General features: G+C 34.3%; 1 protein-coding gene across 2 annotated transcripts; it reads right to left on the reverse strand.

The window, feature by feature from the left end:
- On the reverse strand, positions 1 to 27787 carry LOC115963243 (glycine--tRNA ligase, chloroplastic/mitochondrial 2). 2 transcript variants are annotated; one of them, XM_031082183.1, is made up of 36 exons: positions 27465 to 27787; positions 27303 to 27353; positions 26383 to 26450; positions 24628 to 24709; positions 24466 to 24529; positions 22237 to 22292; positions 21928 to 22005; positions 21677 to 21751; positions 21528 to 21598; positions 20744 to 20860; positions 20541 to 20642; positions 19550 to 19676; positions 18894 to 18977; positions 18622 to 18708; positions 18158 to 18259; positions 17477 to 17540; positions 15925 to 15980; positions 14949 to 15020; positions 13463 to 13545; positions 12317 to 12365; positions 11330 to 11392; positions 11077 to 11166; positions 10878 to 10964; positions 10721 to 10792; positions 10553 to 10611; positions 9986 to 10079; positions 9440 to 9658; positions 9189 to 9283; positions 7636 to 7726; positions 7458 to 7562; positions 7142 to 7180; positions 6077 to 6166; positions 5450 to 5551; positions 2799 to 2880; positions 2561 to 2646; positions 1 to 395 (listed from the first exon to the last, which is right to left on the reverse strand). In XM_031082183.1, exons 1-36 carry the CDS (start codon positions 27714 to 27716, stop codon positions 297 to 299), a joined length of 3213 nt encoding a protein of 1070 aa, XP_030938043.1. In that variant the 5' UTR covers positions 27717 to 27787; the 3' UTR covers positions 1 to 296. The 2 variants fall into 2 exon arrangements, with proteins under 2 accessions (XP_030938043.1, XP_030938044.1); XM_031082184.1 differs by lacking the exon at positions 20744 to 20860.

Genomic DNA, 27787 nt, shown 5'->3' on the forward strand with positions numbered 1-27787 from the left:
TAGGGACCCAAAAAAATGATTGAATTTTCATTAAATTGTATAATTCAATTCAAACTTCAATCTTCATTTCACTGTGTGCTTTGTACACCCAAGCCTCTCTCCAATAAAATACTGAATAGTCTGACAAATTAATGATAAGCTTGGGGAAAAATGTTACAATTTGTTTTACAAGATGCAGTAGGATAAATTGAATGTTTATGCACAAGCAAAAAACAAAGAATTACATTCTTTAGGCTCTCTCTCTCTCCCCTGTTACAACAATGGCATCGCTTTATGTAGGTGGTAAGTGGGTGACCTTAGAATCCTGGCAAAACTGAGAGGTCTGCTATCCCTCTTGGAAGGTCAGCAATATCTCTGAGCAGAGCAAGCCTGTTTTTTCTAATTCTTTCTTCTTCCTGCAAGCACAATTATTTTTTATAAACAAATGAATGTTGAAGTGAAACTGACCACATCTAAATCAACAGAGAAGAACTGCAAATGGAATGCACAGTTTTTTCTTTTTTTTAAGTGAATTAATAACCAAAACCAATTAGCATAATCTTTTCTAGCTCTACATATTGCCCAAAATCAGATTTTAAAATTTCAGAATAGCACTATTACAATGAAAAATGCTCTAAGAGCTGATATCAACAGCCTCAGGATCAACTTAGTTAATATTATTAGCAGAATTACTACTACTACCACTGTTAAACAATGCCCATTAAATAATGCTCTCATGTTTTTCCAGAAGACCTAGCTGTATCCTCAGTAGAGCAAACGAACTTTTAAGCACCAGCAATAAGCTTGTGACTAAAATCCAAAAGGCGTATGTTTGACAAAATCAGCTTTGCTTTTTAACAAGCTGGCAATAAGTAATTCTCAAAACTTTTTGAATTTTTCTATCAGAAAATAAAAAAGTTATCTTGAAGCATATGATATGTGACTGGAACCAGCCTTGTGTCATAGAATCTATGGAGACTGAAGCTAATAAACTGTCTTGTAAGAAGACCTTGCATATGCATAACTATGGACCGAGAACAGAGCTGACTGTCCCTCAGCTCTACCTGTTGAATTAATGTCACAAAAGCATAAGCTAATAGAAAACAGCCAAGCACCGTATATCAAGATGAAACACAGTAACACTCCTCTCCCTCCATGTGCATGCAATGACCTTTAACTAAATGTAGCCTTCAATGTGCAGAAAAGAAGAAATCACTACAAATGAAGATTGTCACTAATCTAACTGAGGAACTCAACAAAAGATAAGGCTTTGATACCACGTTGGACAGCCAATTCCCAAAAACTTAAATCCTAATAAACTGCCACTTGTCCCAAAAGGTTAAGCTGTTAGGAACAAGGGAGTTTAATTTATTTAACCATCATTTTAACAACCCTCACAAGTGGGCTCAGACTCCCCCTTGATAAGTGGGGCTGAATACGTGAGATTTTTAACTATTTAAAAGGGAGATAAAGTGGAGATAGGGTTTGAACTAAAGACTAATGCTCTAATACCATGATAAACTATCACTTGTCTTAAAAACTTTAAACTATTAGGAAATGGTGAATTTAATCACTTAACCATTGTTCTAACAAATCTTGTAGGAAACAAATTCAGCAATGTATCAAAATAAGCAGCTGACACTGGGATTTTTTGAACCCAATAGAGATGCTCAACATGCAAATTCAGTTACAAGCAGGTTGGGTCCGGGTAAGTTTCCGCAACTCCAAATCAAATTAACAAAAAATTAATGTACATTAATTATCAGCTAATCACCAAAAGGAATTGGTCCAGTCTTTTATACCTCGTTGCAAAATATAAACAATTTGAAATTTGATAAGAACCTTACAATCACAAGAATTAAGTATAAAATGTGATGGATAAGTACCTATATAAGCAATAAGCTAAGAAGGTAACATAATTAAGCATCCAAAAATTGATCTACATGTAGGCATATGAATGTACTGATAAAATACACGTTGTACACATGGTTGCAATTGCTCATACTATGCAAAATGAACAAAACACTGCCAGAAAATAACACACACACAAACACACGTGTGTTTGTGTGTGTTATGCATGTAAATTTCATTATATCTTATGAATATCTAAATATGTATGCAACAACAACTACCTAGCCTTAGTCCTGAAATTTTTAAGATCAGCTATGGATCTTCAACATATTAGTCAAGATCAGCCAAATACATTTTTACTATACATTTACGCAACTAGAACATAAATAGAATTGGAAACTCATTAAAATCTAGAGATACTCAACAAAATAAACAAATATTTGTGTTTCAAAAGATATGCAACTTTGATCTAAACATCAAATTTAGGTTCAATTATAGTCTTCCATTACTCTTGAAACCTAAAACATAGCTTGTAAATTGCCATAAAACCTATTTATCAGGCTACTCCAGGTATGAATGACATTGTTTCTTCTTATCAAAAAATAAAAAAAATTTGGATGACACTGTTTCTCATTCTTTCAAGCCCCAAGGGTGTGATTTCCACCTAGTACATGTCAACTTCTAATGTTACATATGCTCATTCATGTAAGTGACAGGTAAGATAACATACCACCATCACAAAGACATGGTTAAAGAATTCTTCAAGTGGTTGTACTAGCTGTGAAGATATTTCAACAAAATCATCTATCTCAATTCCTGTAGGAGGACAAAAATGGTAGATCTTATAGTTAGTTAAGCAAATTGTGGCCACCAGTTATCCATAAAATCAGAAAGAAACAGGCATGGAAAAAAAACAAAAAAACCTGAACTACACAGAAAAAGGAAATATAACAGAAAGAAAGAAATACCAGGATGGATTTTGTTTTTAACTGACAAGAAAGCGCTCCATAGAGCTCTCTCTTCATTTGTCTCGAAGGCAGCCTCATCAACCTAATAAAGACATATTCATCCATTATAAGGGGATAGGCTAAAAATAAATCCTTAAAGGTATAAGATATATTTCGTAAAGAGCATTGTCCCAATATTAAGAATTGGATTTTTTTTTTTAAATAGTAATGAAACTTTATTGAAGAAAAGGAACTACTTCATGCACACAGGATTCTACAAAAAACAGTCCTAAAGAGAGACAATAAATGAAAGTTACGGTCTAAGAGAAAGAGAATCAATGAAGTTTACACAGAATGCATCTCACTATGGCCCAAAACAGAGGACCATTCAAAAAAAATTCTTAGGAAATATGATTTCAGCTGAGTTACAGAGGCATCTACACCCTCAAATGCACATTGATTCCTCTCCCTTCATAAAGTCCACTACAGGCAAAATGGATCTAAGTTCCAAAAAAATTAAGAAAGTTTACCAAACCAATTCCCCCGCAACCAGAAAGTAGCTCAACACTCTTGGGATTACCAAATGCAGAAAAGGTGCAAGTCCACAATTCATAAGCAATGTCACAATGTAACATACGATATACAGTTTTTCCATTGCTTCTGCACATGCAACATCAATTACTAGAGTGATCTCATTCTTATTTAGATTGTCACTGGTTAGAATATCTCCCATGCTGCGGCCCAGACAAAAATGTTTCCCCTTTTGGAGCATTTTTTGCACCAAATACTTTTTCCAAGGAAATGTCATTTCCCTTGTGCCCCTTAAAGCATCACAGTATGAGCAAACATCAAACTGACCATAACTAGTCAACCTCCGGTTCGTTCGATCCAGACCCTCACTATTGGGAATAAGATACAAACTGAACAAACATGACTCATTTACAAACTGAGGTAGAGGTATACAAGTACATGGGTTGGCACAAACATGACTCATTTAATAATCGTGTCAACACGCCTCAACCCCAACACAACATGTGTATTAAGAGAGTTAACACAAGACAACCTACATAACATGCTTAATAAACAAGTCTTGTTGAATTGACTAAAAAATTGACATGTTTTTATATTTTATAAGCACATAAATTATAATAATTATAAAAAAATATACTTCAATTAAAGTACTAATAACATATAATTGAGAAGTTCTTAATTCAACATGGTGAACTTCCATCCTAATGTAGAAATACAAAACATAAAAAAATTAATATTAGATGAGAGCTCTTCTTTTTTTTTTTTGGGAAAAAATGTTATGAACAGTTATTCACAATAGAATTTACCAATATAGACATTAAAATTCATTTAATTACTCAGTTCTATATTTGAATTCTAATATGTGTTGGATAAAAAAGACAATTATAATATGGGTTAAACATGTTTGTGTCAAAACGGATCAACTTGCTTTGACAAAAATAATGAACTAGGTCATTTCAAGTTAATTGTGGATTAAATGACACAGAATTGACCCATTTCATGATCGTGTCAAAGCAGGTTTACCCTCTTTGACATGAACCCATTTACACTAAATACTAATCCACAAAAAATTGAGTTGTGTTCATAGATCATGTCAAACTATGTCACCGAATAACATGACTCTTCTACTTGAGAATATAAATCACTCAGAATTTGGACTAGGTCTCCTGGAGCTATTTTAGAATGTTAATCAGCATTCTGAAGAGGAGATTATTGCTCCACCTTAATATTGTTGTAGCTCCAGTACGCTTTAAAATATATATATATATATATATATAATAATTAGATAGTTAAACTTCAACTAAACTAAGCAACCTTAAACAATCAACACTAACTAACTTATCCAATTATTATTATTTTTAAATCAACATTAAATAAAAATCAAGTGATTTCCAATTGTAAACAACCCGGCCTTCAAATCTACTAAAACCTTGAGGTGGACACCCCATCAAGCATAAATTCTTAAACCATCCTCTGCACAATAAAGATAAGAACATTTGAACCCTAACAAATATCATTGCATACTTTCCACTACATGCTCCAAATAACTGACCAAAGGCAGCTAATTCAATGATAAATGGAGCTGGGAGAGTTAATGATATGGATACCCCAAACCAGGCGCTAATATCAGTCAAGCTGAGAGATGGAATTATACCATATCATTTGAACTAAGTAATTTTGTTGTCGGAGAAGCAGAGAAAGAAAATGAAAATCCACGGTGTGACTGACATTGGACCAACACATGCTTAACATAAACACACAAATTATATTGCCCTTCTGGTTTTTGCAACATGCACCACCAATTATGGCCTAAAAAATACCTTTGGCAAAGAGGCAATGGACATCTGAAATGGTTACACATGCAAAGAATCAAGCTAGACATGTCAAAAATGTAAAAAACGAAAAAAAAAAAATGTAATACAAAATACAGAAAAGATGTCTGCACTTGAACACTAGAAGGACGGGTAGCCACACACTCACACCATAGAACATCTTAAAACAATTAAACAAACAATGACGAGCACTGCTACACATGTCAGAATGTAAACAGACAAAAATAGACCTATGAAAATACAAAGTCAGGAACTAGATAAATTTCAGGCCCAAAAGATAAGGCTTCTATAGTAGAAAGAAAAAGGTACCTCCATATCAGGGTCCACTTCCTTTCCACGGACAATTCTTGTTGGACGAGAATATGCTTCAACAACCTTTGGAAAAAGATTGCCTCTTGACAAGGATGCCATCTAGAACCAATTTTTTTAGACCATTAAAAACTAATACATAGTTCAAGAAAATTGTAAAAATGTAAAAGAAATATCTCCCATATAAGTCCTTTTTCTTTAAAGTAAATATTTAGAAAAGGCACTGAAGCCATGTATATGCAATAGATTTTTGTAATTAAATCTTTTACTCAAGAAAAAGAGACCAAAAAAAAAAGGAAAGAAAGAAAGAAAAGGAAAACCATTTTAGAGCAAGGATTGCAAAAGATGGTAGATAAAGAAATTTAAGGGTATCAATATCATATCCTAATCCCAGCTCACAGATCAGAGCCTCCTGGCAGCTTCTGGTATCTATCTATGGTATCTCTGAAAATTACAACCACATTGATCTAAGAGATTTATTATTTTCAAGAAAGAGTGCAGGACTGCATAAAGAAAAGAATTTTTTTTCAGCATAACTTTAATGTGGTGGTTGAATCTATTAAGTAGTTATTTGCAGCAGACACTGGTCAATATATACTAAAAAGGAGTATAAAAAACGTCATTTACCTTATTTGCTGACTTTGCTGCTAGAGAAGGCAAGTTTGCCCGCTCTGCAAGGATAGAACGAACCACTTCTGAGCTTATTCCCTTATCAACCTGTAACCAAATCACAGCCAATTTGTCTAAAAGTGAGCTCAACATCTTGTCAGAATATATTACATGTCCTCAAATAACATACTCTGATTATTAACAAAAATTAATTTACAGGATTAAAAATTGCAATGAGTAAATAATAACAGTAAGCCAAACAGATTATCTGACATAATACAGTTTAAAAAAAGCTTATATTACTGGAAACTACCACAATTGAACATATAGAAAATTTGGGGAGTAGAAAACATGCACATCTCCCTTTTCAACCAAAAAAAGGAGAATACCAGATCTAATGATTGTTTCAATAAGTAGCTGGAGATGGCTGTAACCTCTTAAACATTATGAATTCAATCTATTGTAAAGACTTCAAGTATGGTTAGTTTCCTCACCAATGGTCTTTGAACCAAATGACATCTCCTGTCCTCATGAATAAGGGGTGGAGGTTAAGGTTACCGGTTCAATTTACCATAGGTGTGACCGTGTGAGTAGTGTTTACCTAGCAAGATAAGTTTGGATCAGTACATCTTCCTTTCTACACACTTATTCTGGGTGGCGTGCCCATTTTCTTTTATATTTTCCAGATGAGCATGGTGGATAATCAGCTATATAAACTGAACGTCAGAATTTGCAGTCACTGGTCAAGCATTAACCACATTTTTGTTCAAGATAAATGTATTCAGACAAACTATGAAGAGTAGGCAAAATTTCTGTGAAGTATTGGTACTAAAAGTCTAAAACCATGCCTCTCAGCCACTGCTGTCATAGCTCAGCAGAGAAGGCAACAAGAGCAGAATGGGGAAGGAGTCTTAGGTTTGAGTCTTAACACTATGCCCCAATAGTACCATTCCTTGTTTTCTGTTGAATATATTATTTTTAGCAGAAAATAAAAACCTAAAAAAATAAGGAAAACATTCTGGCAAATGAAAAGATGCATAAGTTTTGTTAAGCAAAGAACTCCATAATATAAAGATTACACACCAGAAATTGCTCCAGTCTCCGAGTAACAAATTGAAGTACCTGAAAAGAAAGATGCAACAATCATAATTGGATGCCCATAACAGCTGTAAACAAATTTATAAGCATGATGATGAATCCAAAGTAATTGCAAGGGATGGCATATATAAGAGTTGTTCATATATAGTAGCAATCAAGAAACACATGCAGAAGTAGAGTAACAGAAACCTACTCAAATAATCAGTTGTATGCCATTATGTGGCAATGGTATTTATAGTGGTAACCATAGGAACTGTGATGTCAAATTTTGATACAACTCTAAAAGGGTGTTTGTACTTACATCCTCTATTGTACTGGCATCTACTTGAATGGGTTGGACTTCAGCAGCGAGTTCCAAAGCTTGTTTTAGATCCAGATTTTTATCCTTTTCTACCAACAGTTGGACCTAAAAGAAGCAAATTCAGCATAATTGAGTATAATTATCACAGCCTCACAGCATTAAGATAATAATAACTTACAAGACCATAAGAGATTCTTCGTAGGCCAAATGGATCATTGGTGGAACTAGGCTGACAACCGGCAGCAAATAAGCCAACAAGGCTATCTAATCTGCAGAAAACATATTACATGAAGACAAACTGCAAGCAGAGTATCCTTGTTGAAAAGAGTAAGCATCTGGTGCAGTTTAATAATCTTCTCTTACAAACTCATGTCTAACCCAGGACTAAAACTACCCCCTCCCCATCACTCACCCCCCCAGACCCCTTTCCAAATAAAAAGGATGACAATACATTAGAGAATCTATGCATGCATGCCATACAAAGGAACTGTGCCTGTTCTAGGGCATTAGGCTATTTGAGCAAGATCTGATGACTTTATGGACCATTTTTTACCCACTACGGAGAGATCTTCAGCTGTTTTTGCATATTAGGGCGTTAGGTAATTGAGAAAGAAACTGAAATCCCACTTCTTTTACAATTTAGAATAATTTTTGGCATAGACAACTCAAATGCTCTTATCAAGTCTTATTCATTCAACTTCTTCAGTGGACCTTGAGAAAAATTTTACCTACGAAAACAAACCATGCTTTTCTCGCCAGATTGCAACTCCATCCAGTTGGTTTTGCTTTTTTAATCTTTTTCCCCCACTTTTTTTATAAGCACTAAAAATTTTATTAAAGGACAAAATATAAATACAGAGGATGAAAATACTACATCCTTTGAAGAAATTACAACTGAATATTCAAAAATGAAATCCAAGAAAGAATCACAATGTAAACTGCCCAAAATGCACCACAAGTCAAACAATAAATGCAGGAAAATGTTTTAAAGTAAGTTTCTTCTTTCTTTTTTCTTCTTTAACTAATACACCATATGCCCAAAAAAGGAGAGAACTATAAGCCCTCTTTATTCAGTTTTAAAAATTTTAAGCATTTTTGAGCAAACACATAAACTCATATGGTATACATTTAATTTATCCAAAGTAAAATTTTAGGTCAAACTACAATATTGGTCCTCAAACTATGCATCTGCCTGAACTCTCAATAGTTTCAAAGTTCTGGAAGTTCTGAAAATGTCTCAATGTGCCTTTACCCTAACTTTTATTAATATGTGAATGGCAATCACTGACGTAGCACGTGTTTCTTCAAGTCGTTATAATACTCATGACATGTTAGGCCACATGCAGGTCTCACATAATCAGAATATATTGAGATATGTGAACTTAAAATTAAAGAATGTAAAACAAATAGAAAATATTTGTGGACCCTAAACCCTTATTTTTTGAGAGCACCATGTGGCTTTACTTATTATATCAACATTATAAAGTCATATACAAAAAAAATTTGCCACATCAACAATTGTCTTTTGTGTTGTGATGGAAAGGTAGGGTAAGGATAATATTGACTTGATTTTAAAACTTCATAATTAAATTGAAACAATTGATAGTTTAAAGATTAATTTCATATCTAACACATAGTTCAAATACCAATATTGCATTTTGACCTAAATTTTATTTAGCAACCAATGAGCCTGAAAGGGATAAGTAAATGAACTTATGATTTGAGTTTCACCTGTCAGCAATTGCCAAAACTATCCCTGCATCAGTTGCCGGAAGAATGTCCCCAGAAAATCTAGGAAGTGTGATTTCATACAATGCCTCTGCAACCTGCAACACACAAAGCACAGAAACTGAAACAAAAACAGAGTATATTATATTAAGTAGCACATGTGAGGGAATTATACATAAATTCCTAACAAAAAAGAAAAAAAATACATAAATGAAACCCGAAAAGAAGAAATAACAATTAAAAGTAAGATGAACCTGCTCTGGATAGCCATCTCTAATAGCATAATGGCGGGCCATTATTCCTGCGAGAGAAGTAAATTCTGTGACAACCGCAGTAGCAAGATCTGACATAGCAAGTGATGCAGCAACCTGAAGAACTTGAAGCATATCTTCATCAATTTGCAGAGCAGAACCTAGTTTGGTAACCATATTCTGAATGCGAGTCATCTTGTCCAGCATTGTTCCTAGTTTCTCCTATTGTATTTCAAGTTATCAAGATGTAAGAGCTATTAGAGAAGGGAACAGTGTCAATTCATCATCAATCAGATATAATTCCAGCACTTTCAAAAATCACTTTTGATCTTAAAGTTTCCCCCACCCCCTTTTCTTTCAGGGGAAAAAAATCCACTGAGCACTACAAGCTTACAAGAGTTTGTTCAATTATTATATAAACGAAACAGTGTTAAAAAACAGTTACATGCTGAACTTTCTAATTCAAAGAAGACAACAGCAAAATTCTCTAATTCCCAAACATATCATCTCTCCTTTCTCATGGATTAAAAAAAGAAAGAAATAACCTACATGGAAAAGAATCCCTTTCAATTTACTTCGGAATTCTGAAATTTTTTTACGTGTATCCATCTCATAAAAAAATTTAGCATCTTCATAGCGAGCTCTGCACAAAAATGAAACGCTTTGTCTCATATGACAGCTCAATACAAGAATAAGATGGAAGGCATAATAACAGTAATTCCAAAAACATATGCAAGCACTCAAAGTAGATTCATGAGAATTGAAATTTCATGCAAAAATGGATAGGCTCAGAAACACCACACCAAAACCTTATGCCCGTGGGACTCACACTAGGTAATGGCTGTAAAATACCATTTTAAAACCTTATGCCTGCAGGACTCACAATAGGCAATGGCCTTAAAATAACATACAGACAGAAACTTGGACCTAATTTGCCTTGTCAAAACATCTACAACTTCTGATTTAGGTGGAGAAAAAAGAAATCACTTCTAAAAAGATCTATAGAATTTTTCCTTTGCCAAAAGAAATTTAAGGAGCTATGAGAAGTTTAACAGATCATATCCTCCTCTATTGACCAAAGAAAAAAAAAGGTGAACCAGTGAGAACCTTGTTTACCTGAGTACTGCTTCATTTCCTTTTCTCACTACAGTCTCATCAATTGCACCATTTGCCACCTAAAAGAAAAACTCATGTCACCACACTACTTACAAACAGATCAACCTTGACACTTTAAGAGGAAAAAAAAAGGTTATAATGTAGATATAACTGGTAAGAATGTCTCACAGCAATGAAGTATGGCAATAGCCTTCCAGTGTCATCACTAATAGCAAAGTATTTTTGGTGCTTCTGCATAACCTGCATAATCGTACATAACAGTCAACAAATGATGCACAAATTTCTAACCCCACATTAAAAGTCTGATAAACTTTTAACATCTTACCATAGTTAGAAGGTCTTTTGGAAGCTCTAAGAATGACTCTTTAAACTTCCCAAGTACTGGAACAGGCGCCTCAACAAGATTTACAACCTAAAATATTATGCAAACAGATATACTAAGAACTTTGTTTTTACCAGAAGTAAGCACAGTTAAAGAACATGCCTATTGAACAAATTTCACCAAAGGAGAACACATCTATAACCTCATCAAGTAAGCCCTCCTTAAAAAGTATGTGTCCATTGACACTTTTTGCTAACACATTAGAGTGCTCCAAAATCTTTTTCTTACGTTCCTGTAAGAGAAAACAAAATCATTCAGAAATTAAGTTTTGCTAATTCTATACTTCTTCTTCTTCTTTTTTTCTTTTTTGGAAAAGAATACAAGAAAAACGAGAAAATGTTTTTAGCTGTCCTTAGTTTTGCAGAAAATAGAAAAAGCAAGTTACTTCATAATACCTCAATTTCAACATTGATTCCAGCATTCCTCATAACTTTAGCATAAGATTCTGCACTTTCTACCTGTGAATAGTATTGTGGAGCTTTGACTTAATCAAGCATCTTAGACTTGGAAAACAAAGAGCAACACCTAACACAACCCACCCCTCTCCCCGCACAGGACAAAATGCACCCACCCTCACCTTTAGAAGTCCAGGAATATAAAATCCACAAATTAAATAGGTATACTAAGAAATCATCAATATGAACAGATAAAAGAAATCATAATGTGGGAAATAGAGTGATATAGCCCTCAAGCAACATTCACAAATACTGTTAAGATAGAATCTACCAAAGGGAGGAAAAAGAGACATGGCCAAAATTTGTACTAAAAAAGAATTAAACGATTTGTAGCCACTTATTTGCAAACCTAATAGAGTGCAAATTAAAGGTTATAATCAAAATTGTGAATTTAAAACAAAAATCTTCAGATCTGTATAAAACAGGACAATTATACAAGCGAACAAAATTGGCCACAGCTCAATCAGTTGTACTTTCTTTGATAAGATTTGGCCCCAAGAGCAGGAAGAAGGGGAAATTTGAACTCGTAACCTAACCTCCACATTATGAGCTGTGGTCCTCAGCCAATTGTGCTACCCTTTGAGGTAGCCAATTAGTTATCTCTAAAGGAAGAAAGGAAAGATATCTGCATTGATCTTTGTGTGTGTATTGACTACGGGTTATATGATGAACACAAAAGATAACGCAGTCAATCCTGTCACAGTTTTTCTATATTCCCTTCAATAAGAAAATTGATTCACTCGAGATTTGAGTAGTTAGATCAACCTTTGGGGAGGGGGAGATAATTATTTTTTTAAGATATACATGACTACATACACAGATACATAAACCAAAAATGAAATAGATACCTAAGTAGCCCAAGTAAAATGCAGAGGAAGCTGATTTTGGAAACTGAAAAAAAAAAAAGTATAAATTTTACCCACATACCATGAGAGTAGCTGAAGGAGTATTACGAAGGCCATAAGACAGGTTGCCACTACATCCAAAAAAAAAAAAATTGTAAGTACACTATAAATACACGCAAAAGGAAAAACCAAATCCACAAACAACTTTTATATGCATTTCCCCCTAATAAGCCAAACAATAAGATGCATTTTAGCCAGTGATTTAACCACAAAAGGAATAACTCTAGACAAAACAAGCCATGCACCACAAAGTTCTATTCTGCCCTTCTCTTTTGGCATTGAAACTGTCTTTTCTAGAGGAAACATGCATCTATTGTCAGCACATGACCAAATCAAGCAACTTGTTGACCAACATGAACTTTCTGAATAGTCTACAAATGCTTTTTTCTTTAGTATTTTTTTATAATCCCATTAGCTTTTTTTTTTGAAAACTTGAGTATTAGCCCATGGACTAAATTTACATAATAGGTTGGGTTGCATCAATCTACCAGTTACAAGTATGAGAATCTCACCTAGTAAAAATTTCTCCTCAAAATAACTAATAAAAAATAAAGCTTCAAGCACCTATAGATGAACCCCACATTGCTAAGAAGGGAGGATGGATGATAGTTTATAGGTTTCCAAGCTACCTTGGGAATTGTGGGGTGGGCTAAAAATGTACAATTATGAGCCTCATCCTCCCCTTCTCTCCTTCTCAGAATATTCTTTTAAGTAAAATATTTCATTTAAAAAAAAAAGATCCTCTCCTCAAAATTATTTGGTGAAAATCAAATTTCTAGCATCAGTGCCTAGGTCTCCAAAGGTAATTCATTTCCTCCATTGACAACAACTCATTTGTCAATAATAACATTGCAATATCCCTAAATGCAACAATGCCCCACTTAGTGAATCAATTTCTTAGGTCCATAATGAATTCCATTTCGTTGTAGATCTTCAAAATGATAAATAAACATGTTTCTAACAAAGACTGCTGATTATTGATTCAGGGAGATGTAATGCCATCCCCATAATGAACACTATACTTCAAAACCCTTAAATAAAAGCTCATGTTGCAACAATGGAAAACGTAGCCCAAGACAAGCCAAGCCAAGCCAACCCACTTTATTCGAAATACAATTGTGCAATTATATATCAGAGAGAGAGAGAGGAATACAAGTAAGCATGATACCTCAAAACTCCAGCAAACATGAATGGCACAACTACATCTCCATGGAGGGCCAAAATCCAGCGAATAGGTCTGCTAAACATGATCTACATATTAACAGCAAGGGCTTGATTAGCAAATCCAGCAAACTAAAAATATAAATATATTGACCAAAAATATAGAATAACCACGACAAATAATTTTATTGCTTATTAAAAAAGCAGAATTAAAAATGAAAATCACACATACACATGATCAACATATTAACAGCAAGGGCTTGATTAACAAATCCAGCTAACTAAAAAAATGAATATTTTGACCAAAAATATAGAATAATTACAACACAATTTTATTGCTTACAAAAAAAGCGGAATTAAAAAAACACACGCACACAAAAATTGAAAATACTAGGATGGATCCAAGTAATCATGTTTTTACCTAATTACAATACTAAGTGAATTGCCGGTCTTTTATTTACAATAAAATTGTTGCAACAACAATTGAACAAGGATTACATATTTTAAGTCCTTGACAACAACATGCTGGATGAATCAAGCACTAAATCCCAGAGTTATTTTCATCCATTAAGGAGGTAGAGAACTTGCAAAAGGAAAATCCAACATATGATTTTACTTGACACTGAAAAAACTAGTGACTTGTGATGCAGAACGTAGTGAGGAAAGCAAGAAAATAAAAAAAGGGTGAAACCCTAGGCTTCACCACCTAAGAGTGCTTGAAATCACCACCAAGCGAGAGAGAATTTCTCATCAGAAACTTCTTATTCAAAAGGCAGTCCCTTCACAATTACAAGAGCCACTATTTTAATGGGCTTATAGGATCAAATCAATATGACAGATTTAATCATGCCACAATTAAATCCCACAAAATCCTCAATCACAACAAAGCCAAACTAATTCAAAATTCAAATACATAAAAGTAATAAAAGTCTGAAATTTGATGTCTCAAATAAGTAAAAATCAGAAACAAATCTAGTGTCCACACCAACTCCCCAAGTTGATGCAGAACGTCGTTAGGGAATGCAATAAAATAAAAACAAAAGAGAAAAACTCTAGGCTTCACCACCTAAGGGTGCTTGGGATCACCACCAAGCAAGAGATAATTTCTCATTAGAAAATTCTTTATTACAAGAGCCACTAATTTAATAGGGCTTTCAAGATTACATCAATCTGGAAAGATCTAATCATGCCACAATTAAATCCCACAAAATCCATAATCACAATAAAGCCTAAACTAATTCAAAAAATTCAAATACAAAAAAGTAATAAAAGTCTGAAATCTGGTGTCTCAAATAAGTAAAAATCGTAAATAAATCTAGTAGCCACACCAAGTTGTCTCACTGATAATCCAGAAAAGGCCATTTCAATTTAATGAACAAAAGATTAATAATTGATTTTATTTTTTTAATTTTTAACTAACAAGAAAAGAGGAACACATGCAAATCAAATGTTAAGAGCCGTAAATAGAAATTAAAAATTGAAATTGTACAAACCTGAGAGTTCCAGCGCATTGACTTTGGAAATGATATTTTAGCAATGGTACTGGGTAATTCTTCAGACAACACCTATTTATAGCAAATTAAAAACTGCATTTATCAACAGATCCTTATGGGTAAACATTGTTAAATTATTTAAAATAAATAAATAAACGACAAGGTGGTGACAATAGAATCAAAAGGCAAGCCAGATGTCCACTATTCTAAAGCAGCAGTCCAAGTAAGTAGCCATTAATTCCTAGAATCTTAGAAAACCATTGAGCAAATTGTCACCTTAAGGAGATAGATAAGTAATCATTAATAGGATACTAGAAACATGGTATTCCATTATTTATCTGTACCTTGATAATTTGTACTCACCAATAAGCTCCAATAGCTAACAAGCCTATTTATGTAAGAAATAAAAATAGAATAATTGACACACACATATTAAGTGATGTTCATATATCTGCACATATCATTGGAAATTACGTTTTCTTTCAATCAGTATTAATTTTAAGCATCAGATATTATTGCATCTGTCACCTTAATAATAGAAAAGGGGCATGGTAAAAAAAATGAAAGAGCCCTAATCTTCATCAATGCTTCCTTGAATTCCTCCCCAGCTCTTTTTAATTGTGTCCTATTCCTGAGTTCTACAAATAGTACATGAGATAAACTTTTCTCCAACATTTTCTGTTGGTAACTGTTGCTGTTAATAAAGTTTCATTCAGTTAGTCAAAACATTCAGTCTTTGTTTTTTTTAATAGATATAAAGGAAAGTAATAGTATTCATTCAGTATTTGTACTATATTAAAATTAGCACATATTGAGATCTTAACTGAATCAGTACACATCTGCAATTGTACATCCAAATTTGATGGGCACTTCAACTAACCAAATACATTCACAATAAATAACTAAGGAAAAATTTCTTTTTTTATGAGAGAAGTTCATAAATACAATTAGCAAAGAGAAAAAGAGGCACTAGAACCTCAACAGCAAGTCGGGCAGATTCCATTATATGAGCATATAGATACTCTGTTTTCCCTGCATTTTGAAAAAACCCTCATGAATACCCATTATCAAGTACAAACATTATGTATAGCAACTTAAAAACAAGAAAATGTGAATTTTCTGGAACACGGCCCTAAATTTCTGATGGCTAACCATTCAAATGTGCTGAGCTTTAAAGGCCAAACTTACTTCCCCTCAAAGTAGCAGTTAAATAGCAATAACTCAGAACTTTTGCAGCAAAGTGGGCCATCAATAAATGGGCCAGATAAAGGTTCACTTCTATAAAATAAAAAAATAAAAAGACAGCACGGGAACCCTAAAACCTACCAGGGTAGAGGTAGTCTCAACTAAAAACCCAGTATGCCCCAGCCAAATTATGTAGTAAACAACTATAGTACAACTTAGTTGATTTGGCATGAGGTGTACTAGCAAATTAAATTGATTACTTGGTCAAATGAAGATCAAATAGAATAAGATTTTCTATACTTATACTGAATATTAAACATTTACAGATACCAAAAACAATCTTCCGTGAATACAATTAGGTAGATCTCATACACGATTTATTGGAAGTGTATGGGTAAGCTCATCAACCCACCTCACAGATGAGTCAATCGTTTCCATAGATTATTGCCAATAAAATCTAGCTCAAATGACACTTCATGCCCCCATGGAATGGCTTGGAGGGTAAAGTCATGTGTTCAAACCCACCAGAATCACCAGATGCATGTTTACTTGCCAATCAAAAAAAAAAAAAAAAATTTGTTTCCATATATTTTTACCAATTATCTACAATCTCCAAACGTAAACATGTCTGCTATTGTTCTCACATAAGGTGGATAATTCGGAGAGAGAGGCTTCCCTAAATGAAAGTGATAATACTAGTGTGCAAGCAGAGTTTAGTGCTTAGAGACAGCTGGTCAATGGCCGTGGAGCTTGGAATTTCTTGTTTAAAAGTGGAAATGATGCTGTAATTGTCAACTTAGTCACTGGGAATTTTTCCACTAGCAGACTAACATTTTCCCTTGTTGATTGCAGATAATTGTTATCCACCCTCTCTTGCAGTAGTCTGACTACAGTGATGCTCTTGCTTAGCTAGACTATTCACAAGATGAGGATTTTGTGTGCTATGATAAGCCTCCTTAAAATATAAGTCCTCTTTTGTGTAATGACAATACTGATTTGTAAAAGGGGTCAACTTCTAAATATAACCATTGCAAGATATTTGCAACATGATAACTTAACACGATAAAAACTAATCACTATACACAGTTCTAAGTCACCTTCTAGTAGTAGTAGTTTTTTTTCTTCCTCTCCTTTTTTTTTTGTTGGGGGGGGGGGGGGGTGGTGGGTGTGTGTGGAGTATTGAAATAATTAAACCATCTCTATATCCAAAATCATATAAAAAGTACAAATAAATTCAAGGAGATGAACAATGAAGTAAACTTAGATCTCAAAACCTTCTGGTTGTAATGGCAACTATTTCACTTTCTTTTTTTTCTTTTTGTAGGTAAACTTTGCACACTCACCATCAATCTTTCTATTCAATGAGTCCAGCGGTATAGAGTATCTACGGCAAAACCCCTCAGCAGCCTGACATGAAATAACAAGTTGAATATTATATGGCTATTCATATTCAAATCAGGTACCAACCAATTAAAAATGATGACCTTTTAATATTCCGTTTGAATACCATTTATTTTGCTGAAAACTGAAAACACTGTAACAAAATAATTTTTAAATGTGTGAATAGTACCGTGGGACCCATTTTTAATAAAAGTTTTGTTAAAAATAGAGGTTTGTGGGTTCCGTGAACAGTGCACGGGACCCACTGGAAAAGCCCAGAAACGCTTAAAAAAAAAAAAAAAAAAAAAAACGCAAACACAGACGCAGATGTAATAAACTCAATCCAAACGGGTACTAAGTTACACCAGTATACAATGACATCTCAATAACTACACTAACAAGTGAGCAATGGATTCTAGCTTTGCCAAAGTCACAGCACAAGCTGGGAAACATAAAATACGTGTAATAACTAATAATCCCTTCCATGAAGGAAAAACAAATAAATTAACATTAATAATAAAGCAAATGCACTCATGGTAGTTACTACCTACTTCTATTGCTGTTTTCAAATAATCTCACCACACAAATAATTTGGCCAAAAATGCAAATTTACTTAAGCTCCCAGGAGAAAAAGAATGGCAAACCTTTGTAGCATTTCCTTGATTATCAAATGCTTTTGAAACAGGAGGTCCTCGAACCTCAACCTCCTTCTCAGCTTGTTTAGTGCAAAGATTCTCAACACAAACCTGGAAATGTGACAAAAAGGCACATATCATTACCATTCAGTGTGACGAAATGAAACTAGATAAGGTCCTGAAATTTTGAACACTTCTGAAATTTCAGTGGACGGTCAATTTTAGCACTAAGAGCCACATAGGGTACTATTAAATTCAACATATTTAGATGTAAAACCTGCACTATTGCATGTGAAACACGGTTCTTTTTTATTATTAAGTATAAGATAGAAGAACTGAACCCAGAAACAAATCCCATGGAAGAATGCAATTAGGGCATTAAGCCATAAGAACAAAGAATAACTTCTCTTCTATTTTCTCTATTTGGAAAACAATTACAGCATTTTGCAAAGAAAAATATAGTTTCACTGTACCAGTAATCTGCGAGGTGTTCCAAATGCTTGCACTTCACCATGGCTTAATCTTTGTTTTTCCAACACCAGCAATATTAAGTCTTTGAGCTGCAATGACCAGCATTTCAGTCAGTGAACAACTATAGATGGAAAATTAGGCGGAAAAAGTGGGGTTGACAGTATCTAAAAGGTAAAGAGAGCTTCAAAACCAACCAACCAAAAAAAAAAAAAAGGAAAGGAGATAGCTATAATAAGAAAAGGATCAACATGCTTCATGTGAAAAAAAAGAGTACTTGCTGGCCTGCATCAACTACATCTTGAGGTGGCATCTCTTCAGTCCCAATCTCAAGAACAAACAACCTTGAATCATCATTCACCTGTGACATAAGTCAAAGAATAAACCCACATTTAAAAGTAATAACTAATGTACACATAGTAGTTGTTAAACCGTGACTTATTCTGGTCAAACAATAAAATTATAATGTTAAAAAGTTCACATAAATTTAAAGTTCTAGCAATATCCAACTACTAGAATTTCAATGACAAGGTGTCAATGGTAAATTGAGCACCATCCCCCCTCTCTTACACACACATATATATATCATATGTCTAGGAGTGTACAAACACAATTATATAATTGCTTAGACCATTTAGTTCTCATGCAGTATTTATGATGTCTTTAAAGCTACAAGCATAGGTAAAAAAATCATGGACTCCTATGTACATCTGATGATCAAACCACATCAACAAGAGCACGCCACAAAAAGGGATGTAACAGTAAATCCCAAAATAATATTGAGTCTATTCATGTAGACTTGATCATTCATACATATAATTAAAATGTTAATAAATCAATAAAAAATGAAAGCTAAATTAGCCTTAAGAAAATTGCTATATCAATACTACAAACAATGAGAGAAGCTCAAGTCAACTGCATATGCAAACTAACCTTCTTGACGGCTGTATCCAAAAGCTCTTTAGGACACACAAAATGAACAGGGTCAGAAGCAACACCCAGTGGATGTCCAAGAGACTCCCTGGTATTCAACCAAAGTTGTGCACACTGACGAGCTAAACTGATTGAAGAGAAAAAAAACACACAAAAATGAAGATAAGACAGACACAGAACTCAGGAGGATTAACCTGAAAGGATCACGTTCTTAAAAAAATATCTTTGTTCAGGCCTAGACCAGCAATTTATTTGCAGGCAAATAATCTGTCATGCATGTCTCTGTTCTGTATTATCAAGCTGCCAACCATTTCATTGATAACATAGACACCAATATTGGCCCTTAACTTCATATGAACATTCAATTAATGGAACCAAAGTTGGTAAATTTTTTTAGCTAAGCAATGATAACCAGTTGCAAATTATAGTGGCTGGGACTGTTAGTTTCAATAGTCCTCCCTGCCTCCCATTTTGTTGATCCTATGGATCAAAAGACAATAGACTTGTTCCTTTATAAATACAATATTAGTTGAGCTGCTTGAGCAGCATATCGCAAGTTGCAGACTACATATTAATCTTTCTCCTGCTGATCAGAGCATATATGTCCCCTAAGATTTTGCCATAACACGTCATTGGCACCATAAATTAATAGTGCCGTGTACTGAGTTGAAAAGTCTACCAGATGGTCTATAAATTTAGTTCTAAAACCTCACCCATTAATTGAATCTGTACCAAGAACACAGTAGGTCATGTTATCACAGATAGGGCTGAGACAATGATGACTAAGAAAAAGATATCTGCCCAACTTTAAGATCGAGAGATTATCAGATTAAAACTAAAAATTGATCTCTACGAGTTTCTAAAAGTGGACCTTAATACCATTCTACAGCAAAACAAAATTCACAACTTCAATTTTACCAGTACATACATGACAGTGTTTTTCTATTTTCAGTGCAAAGTTTTCCGGGCCACAATTAGGAAGAATCCTTACCTTCTTATCCGACCAAAATATCGAGCACGCTCTGTTACCCCAACAAAGCCTCTAGAGTCTAAGATGTTAAAAGCATGAGATGTCTTCAGAAGCTGATCATACCTAGCATGTAGCACAGCAAATGTTAACTTAAAGAAAAACAGAGAAAAGGTTTCCACATAATGCACTGAATAATGGAACATAATAAAAATTAAACAACATACGCAGGGATTGCAAGGCCTAAAGCAAGCAAAGAACGCGCCTCTTCTTCAAAAAAATCAAAGTGTTTCTGAAGATGATGAACACTAGCATGTTCTAGATAATATGCACTCATTTCCTTCCTGAAAAAGAAGTACGAAATATATTGATTGTGGACATTTAGAAAGTAAATGGCACAGTCAAGCTTGATAATGCTTATATAACAGAAGGTGGAAAAAGAGCAAAATAAAGAGAATAGAGATTAAAAAGGTTAATGGAAGTCATCTGAATATTTGAACTTCATATGAGATGGCATCCCATCCAACTATCTTCAATTGCCAATAAAGCACTTCAGAGTTCTTTTAAATTAGCTTCCAGTAGTAGTATGCTTCAAAAAGAGGCAAAGCTGCTCACAGAGGAGAAAGTACTTGACTAAAAAAGGGAAGAGGCAAAAAGTTCAGCAGTTAACTTCTACAAAGGAGACTAAAAGAACACAGTGGAGTAGAAAGGTGGGAGTTCGAATATCACTAACTCGAAAAGTTTATTTGCATAAAGTACAAAATGTTTGGGGTAGCAATTCCATAAAGACCATGACAAAAATTTAGAAAGACAAAAGATTACCAGCATTTAGGAAGAAAGTACGAAACATTATCCATTATTCAAGAATACTGAGTGATGTACATTGACAATCTTTGGAAGATTATAAGTATTTGTGACCACAAAGTTCTAGCACTATTTTACCTTTAAAGAAAAAGAAAAAAAAAATATATATATATATATATTTTTTTTTTTTTTTGAGGGGAAACCTACTCATTCTCCAAAAACAGCTCCCCGTATGTAATTCCATCAGCATATTGAATTTTCTTAAAATGATCAACTCCCTGCCAATTAGTTCAGAAAAATTTAATAAAATGGACAATGAGGTCAAAGATTAATAAAAGAAACAATCAAAGACAGACCTGTAGTAACATGAGGATGCGCTCAAGACCATAAGTGATTTCAACAGATATGGGCGACAATTGCAGGCTTCCAGCCTAGAGAGAAAGAATGGGAAAAAAGCTTCAAGTGAAACCAAATAAAACTTGGCAAAATCATGAAAAATCAACAGTACCTTGACCAAGGGAAATAGTTATTATTACAGTAAACATGAAAGCCATATAATCCAAAATTAGGGAAGATTCTTAGTTCTATTCAACTTTAAAGGAGTAACCTGCTGGAAGTAGGTGAACTGGGTAATCTCCATCCCATCCATCCAGATTTCCCAGCCTAAACCCCAGGCACCAAGTACCTATAAGCATGTTTGGTCAGCACGTAGAAAACAATCAAGCTAATGATCCATTTAGGCAAAAATGTTTCCTCAAGAAAAATTTTACACATATAGTTGCACTATGCTTACAACTATGAGCCATAGCAAGGAAATCTAACCAAGTTAAATTGTATCTCAGTAAGACGCACTAATTAGATCTGCATAAAATAACAAGGGAAGAATAAAAATCCACCATCAAAGACAAGATATTACCGGACTCTCCCAATTGTCCTCCACAAATCGTATATCATGCGCACTAACATCGATGCCTATCAAGCATAAAGCATCACTGTTAAACAAAATGTTGAAAAAAGGATAAAATGTGAAAATGTTAAACAGTTCTTGTCATTTGCACTAACATCAATGGGACTAGGTGATTGGCAATCTAAACAACAATTACACATAACATGTAACCTTATTTAATAAAATTGTATCCCAAAGGCCTTGAACCACAATCTTACCCTCCAGCCGAATATTAAGGGAGTAGGAAGCACCATTTGAATATTGAGCTAGAGCTCATTGGCATCATTTCAAATTGTTTTGGAAACAATGGTCATTAAAACATAGAAGCTTTTAAGCCAATGAGCTCTAACTTAAATGCAATTCCTCCCCTTGTGAGGTTAGGTGGAGGGTCTGGTCAGATTTCTAGATACTTGTAACTTTAGATGATGTTTGTGGCTACCCTCGTACACTTCCTGTGTAAATGGAGATCATTGCCTTCATTTCTCTCTAATAAATTTTTTTAATTACTTGTAAAAAGAAGGTGGAGCATCAGGTCATGGGTTTTCAAGACCACCATATACGTATTCAATTACCATTAAAAAGAAAAAGACACAGAATCCTTTATGTTCCTGCATAGATATAACATGGAATGTAAATGGTGCTTATTCTTTTTAATTGTAATGGAATAACCAAAATCCTTGGAAACTACAACAGTATAAAAATCAAAGGTATTACTATATAGGGACAAAAAATAGAACATGAAGTGTCATAGATATATAATAGTTAAAAAAAATAAATAAATAAATAATTTATTAGTTACATGATAGTTAAAATAATAAAGTGATCTCATAATCATCAACCTCCAAGCCAAAGAAGGTAGTGATCATGATTCTCAATCAAATTGGTAGATTGAGGTAGAAATTCATCCCGTTAAATCTAAAAGAGACAATAATATTAACCACTTTGTTTGTTTATTTATAGTGATTATTCTACTTGAGCTTTAGATTGATCATATGGAATGCAACTTTTTTAAAGCTGGAACTAGATATTAAGTGATGATAAAATAGATGGACAAATAATGCCAACAAGTTATCATTTTCAGTATCTTGGCTCAATCATTTGTAAGAATGGGGAGATTGATGAGGTATAGAATATGTTATACATGCTGTTCTTTTTTTGGGGGGAGAATTGGTTTGGGAAGCACCAGTCAACTATCTGGAATATGATACCAGGTTGTCTACTGTGGTTAGCTTGGCAGGAACGTGATAACCGTATCTTTGAAGATAATGAGAGATCTTTAGATCTTTTAAAACATCTTCTATTTGGTACTTTATTTCAGTGGGTTCGTATTTGGGGTCTTACACAATGTATTTCAATTTCTACTTTCTACAATCTGTTAGCTTTAGCTCTTGAGCTTTATGTATTTTCTTCATGCCCAGAGTGTTCATCATCATGAACAAGATGTTCATTTTTTCAATTAAAGTTCTATTACCTATCAAAAAAAAAGTTACACATATAATTAGAGTTGGGAGACATAAAAAGTGAATTAAGGATCTTGCATGATTGAATATTACCATTAAGTTGAAGGGGGCGTTATATATGATTGCTATAAGACCAGCCATACTTCCAAGGAAAAAAATGTTGGGTACTAAGAAACATGCTCATGAAATGAGTGGAATACCTAGAAAGAACAAATGATGATGTAAGGCCTAGTTCATTTTCCAACTTGAAAGGAGAGCTCATGATTATCATATTAGGGAACCTCTAGATACCCAACTTTCTCCCATTTATGCAGAAAATGGATGTGCCTTTGCATCTTTGTCAAGAAGAACAACCGACAGCAACATTGTAAGGCCTAGTTCATTTTCTTATACAGCATAACTTCTGATGAATTGTTTTCCCTTTTTTTAAAGGGAAAAATGAGTTTTAGCCCGTCGTTTATGATTAAGATTTGGCTCAATTGCTAGTTTTCTTCTTGTATTGATACGGGCGTCAAGAATCAATAAGCACAAGACATGAAAATGGACAGAGGGCACCAATGAATTCTTCTCAACTTATTTTGATAAGTAATGATATTTTATTGAAAAAATACTACTTGATGTACAATTAAAATGAACACAGAGGAACCTACAGAATTACAATTCTTTTCAACTTTAAGAACGGTGCAGAAATGCCTTTAAGCTTATAGCAATTTAAAGAAAATATAGGCAGAGTCACTACCTAAAGCTGATAGGCTACGAATAAAAAGGTCTTGTGAATTTCCAGGATCAGGCTTTAATATAACCTGAGATCAAATTTGAATGCAAGCAGTAAGGAATTGTAAAACAAAGCTCCCTAAATCATCCAGAAAAGAAAATTTTTATCTATAAACTCAAATTTAACCTGAAATTGAGTGTGTCTTTGAAGCCTGTTTGGGTTTTCACCATAACGACTATCATCTGGCCGAATGCTAGGCTCCGCATACCTTTCATGTGAAACTCCACGTTAGCAGTTACCTAAGAAAACTCTTCTTTCTTTCTTTTTCAGGAGGGATGGTTTTCAAGTATCAATGCAGTTGTCAAAATGTAAAATAGTAGTGACAGAAAATCTCACAACTTTATAGCATGTTAAATTAGCTAATCGAACAATATTTTGAAGATTCCAGCAAAAAATCAAAGCAATCAAAATCAAATTTTCAAATTTTTTCAAGCATAGTTACAATAAGCAAATGCTTATAAGAAAGAATTTGATCCCAGAAACGTCTAATTCACACAGGTCTGATCAACCAGCATGCATTAAATTTCCAGATCACCCCAATATTGATCAGCCAATTACCCCATTATATGCATGGCCTATCTGTGCATTATTTTTTTTAAATGTATAGAAACCTTTGGCAGAGATATCTTGTTATTGCTAATGAAAATGAGAATAATTTTGGCTGCCATAAGTTAAAAAGGTTGATTCCAATCTGCTATTTGTTTATTTTATGTCTTTTCAACAAACAAGATAGGCAACTATGGTAGCATCAAATTCAAATTATAAAGTGGGGATTTTTTTTTTGGGGGGGGGGGTGTGGGAGGACAGGGAAGGAATATATTGATTTTTATTATTTTATTTTGCACCATCTTCAGTTTCATTTACAACAAGAACAACTTCTTTATAATTTACATACAAAAAAAGGGACCAAGGGGTATTTTTCAGAATGTTGCAAACAATTGAACTGGAATATAGTTAATTTAAGCTACATGTTTTCTAGGAAATCATTATTTATATATTTAGTTCTTAAGTGAGCATGCACTGTACGTGAACGTATAGCCATTCTGTTAGAGAAGTATTGAACTGCTTCGGTTTTTAATAATGAAATTTTATTGAAAAAAAAAAATGGAACTGCCATATGTACTCAGGAATAAACAAAATAGCCCTAATAAAGTACAAGATATCCAAACAGTGAATGTTACAGTCTAAAGGAAGGAGAATCAATGAAGTCTATAATAGAATGTATCTCACTATGATCTATCATCTATGATCCAAAACAAGGATCCATTCAAACAAAGCCTGTAGGAAAGTTGATTTTGGCTGAATAACTGAGACACCCATGCCTTCAAAAGTGCGTTAATTCCTTTCCTTCCATAAAGTCCACAAAAGGCATGAAAGAGGTAGGTTCCTCACAAACAAGGAATGTTTACCAAACCAATTCCTCCATCCAGAAAGTAGTAGGTCTACAACCCTCTTGAACATTACTCATTGAACCCCATATGTCAAGAAGGTAACGGTCACAAATCATATGCAACGTCACAACGCAACAATATATGATCTACAGTCTCACAACTACATCTACACATGAACTAATTATACAAAACATTTGACCCTTTTACACGTAACTGGATCTCACGTGCAAACAAACTAGTATCAACAACAGAAATCCTGCATTGACTACCAATCACTTTTCTTCTCTTAATTAAGCCATATACACCATAATCCCAAGGAAACCATCCATGTTCATTCATTATTTCAGTTACTACATGACTCTAAACATCATTTTCCTAAAATTTCAACACCTGCTTGCACAAGAAGATACATCAAAAGAAGTGACAACACTTGCTTCGACAAAAACATATACATAGTAACGCATGGAACTTCCAAAAACAGCATACTTACGCAACATTCCACGGTTCTGGACCCAGAACTCTCAAGAATGTAAGAGGATTCATAGTCCCAGCTCCAACCTGGTCAACAAAGATTAATGTAAATTACATCAAACAACTCACCAAGTGTGAAATGGATTTAGATTAAATTGTAGACTAAATTAAACTTTTGAACGTTAAAAGTTTGACGTTATTTTCATTATGGTCCCTTGAGTTTCATATTTTTCATTTTCATCCACCAAATTTAATTCCGTTTTTAAAATGATCCTTCCCCATGCCAACTAAACAATGCCATTTCTTCTCTGTTTCTTTTTTTTGCTATCTCATAATGGCCAAATTAGTCACGGACATAGACAGAAGGACCATTTTGAAAATGAAATTAAACTCGCTGCAAGAAAATGAAAACAACACCGAGGGCCCAAAAGTGTATTCTAATCTTAATTGTACTATCAAACAACTGCATTATATAATATATTGAGAAAGTTTATGGTTGCAACTTTTGTCACAACTCTGAGGTAGTCGACTATAAGTGATAGAGAAAAAGTGGACCTAGTGGGTCCACCACTCACAGTCGACCACGTTATCAAGTTGTGTCAAATGTTGTGGTCGTAGAATAACTGATTACAGCTGTGTTTGGTTCGAGGGAAATTGATTTCCGGAAAATATTTTCCACATTTACGGGTGTTTGGAGCGACAGAAATGTTGGTCAAATAAAGGCATTTATGGCAGAAATTGGGTTATGTTTTCATTTTCCATAAACCATTTTCTCCCTCACCCAAAACTTATCAACCGAAGCTCCACCCCACCCCCCAATTCCACTAAAGTAGTAGAAAATTTTCCATAGCATTTTCAGGAATGCATCAAAACACTGTAAAACATTTTCCGGAGTATTTTTCAGAAACGCAACCAAACACTAACACAGCATTACATTACCTCAGTATTGCTGCATTGCATTACGGCACATCCAACTGAGCCCCAATATTCCTATAAAAACACGAGTTGAGAGTAACAGTATTATCGTCAATAACACTAATAAAGAAAAACGAAGAGAAAAAAAGCGTGAATTCAATTGAGTGAGTTGAGAAGAAGTGAGACCTGGAGGCGCTGAATGGCTTGCTGGAAAGTTGGGACGGAGGACTTGACAGCTTCGTTGTTGTTGGAGGAGTCCGAGTCCGTAGAAGGCGAGTGTTGTGGAATACTAGTGGAGGAGGTGCTGATTGCGGAGACGGCGTAGCGGCGGCGAGGGCAGAAGAGGTGGTGGTTGCGGTTGGCGACGCGGAGGAGAGAGAAGCCGGAGGTGTGGGGTTTGAGGAAGGAGATGACTAGGGGAAAGGCCAGGATCGCCATAGCTAATGGCTATGGCTGTGAGATTTTTTGTACTTTGAGGCAGGGACTGGGATAAGAAAACCGTCGTCGTT

This window comes from Quercus lobata, chromosome 10 (assembly GCF_001633185.2).
Source record: "Quercus lobata isolate SW786 chromosome 10, ValleyOak3.0 Primary Assembly, whole genome shotgun sequence".
Lineage (NCBI taxonomy): Eukaryota > Viridiplantae > Streptophyta > Magnoliopsida > Fagales > Fagaceae > Quercus > Quercus lobata.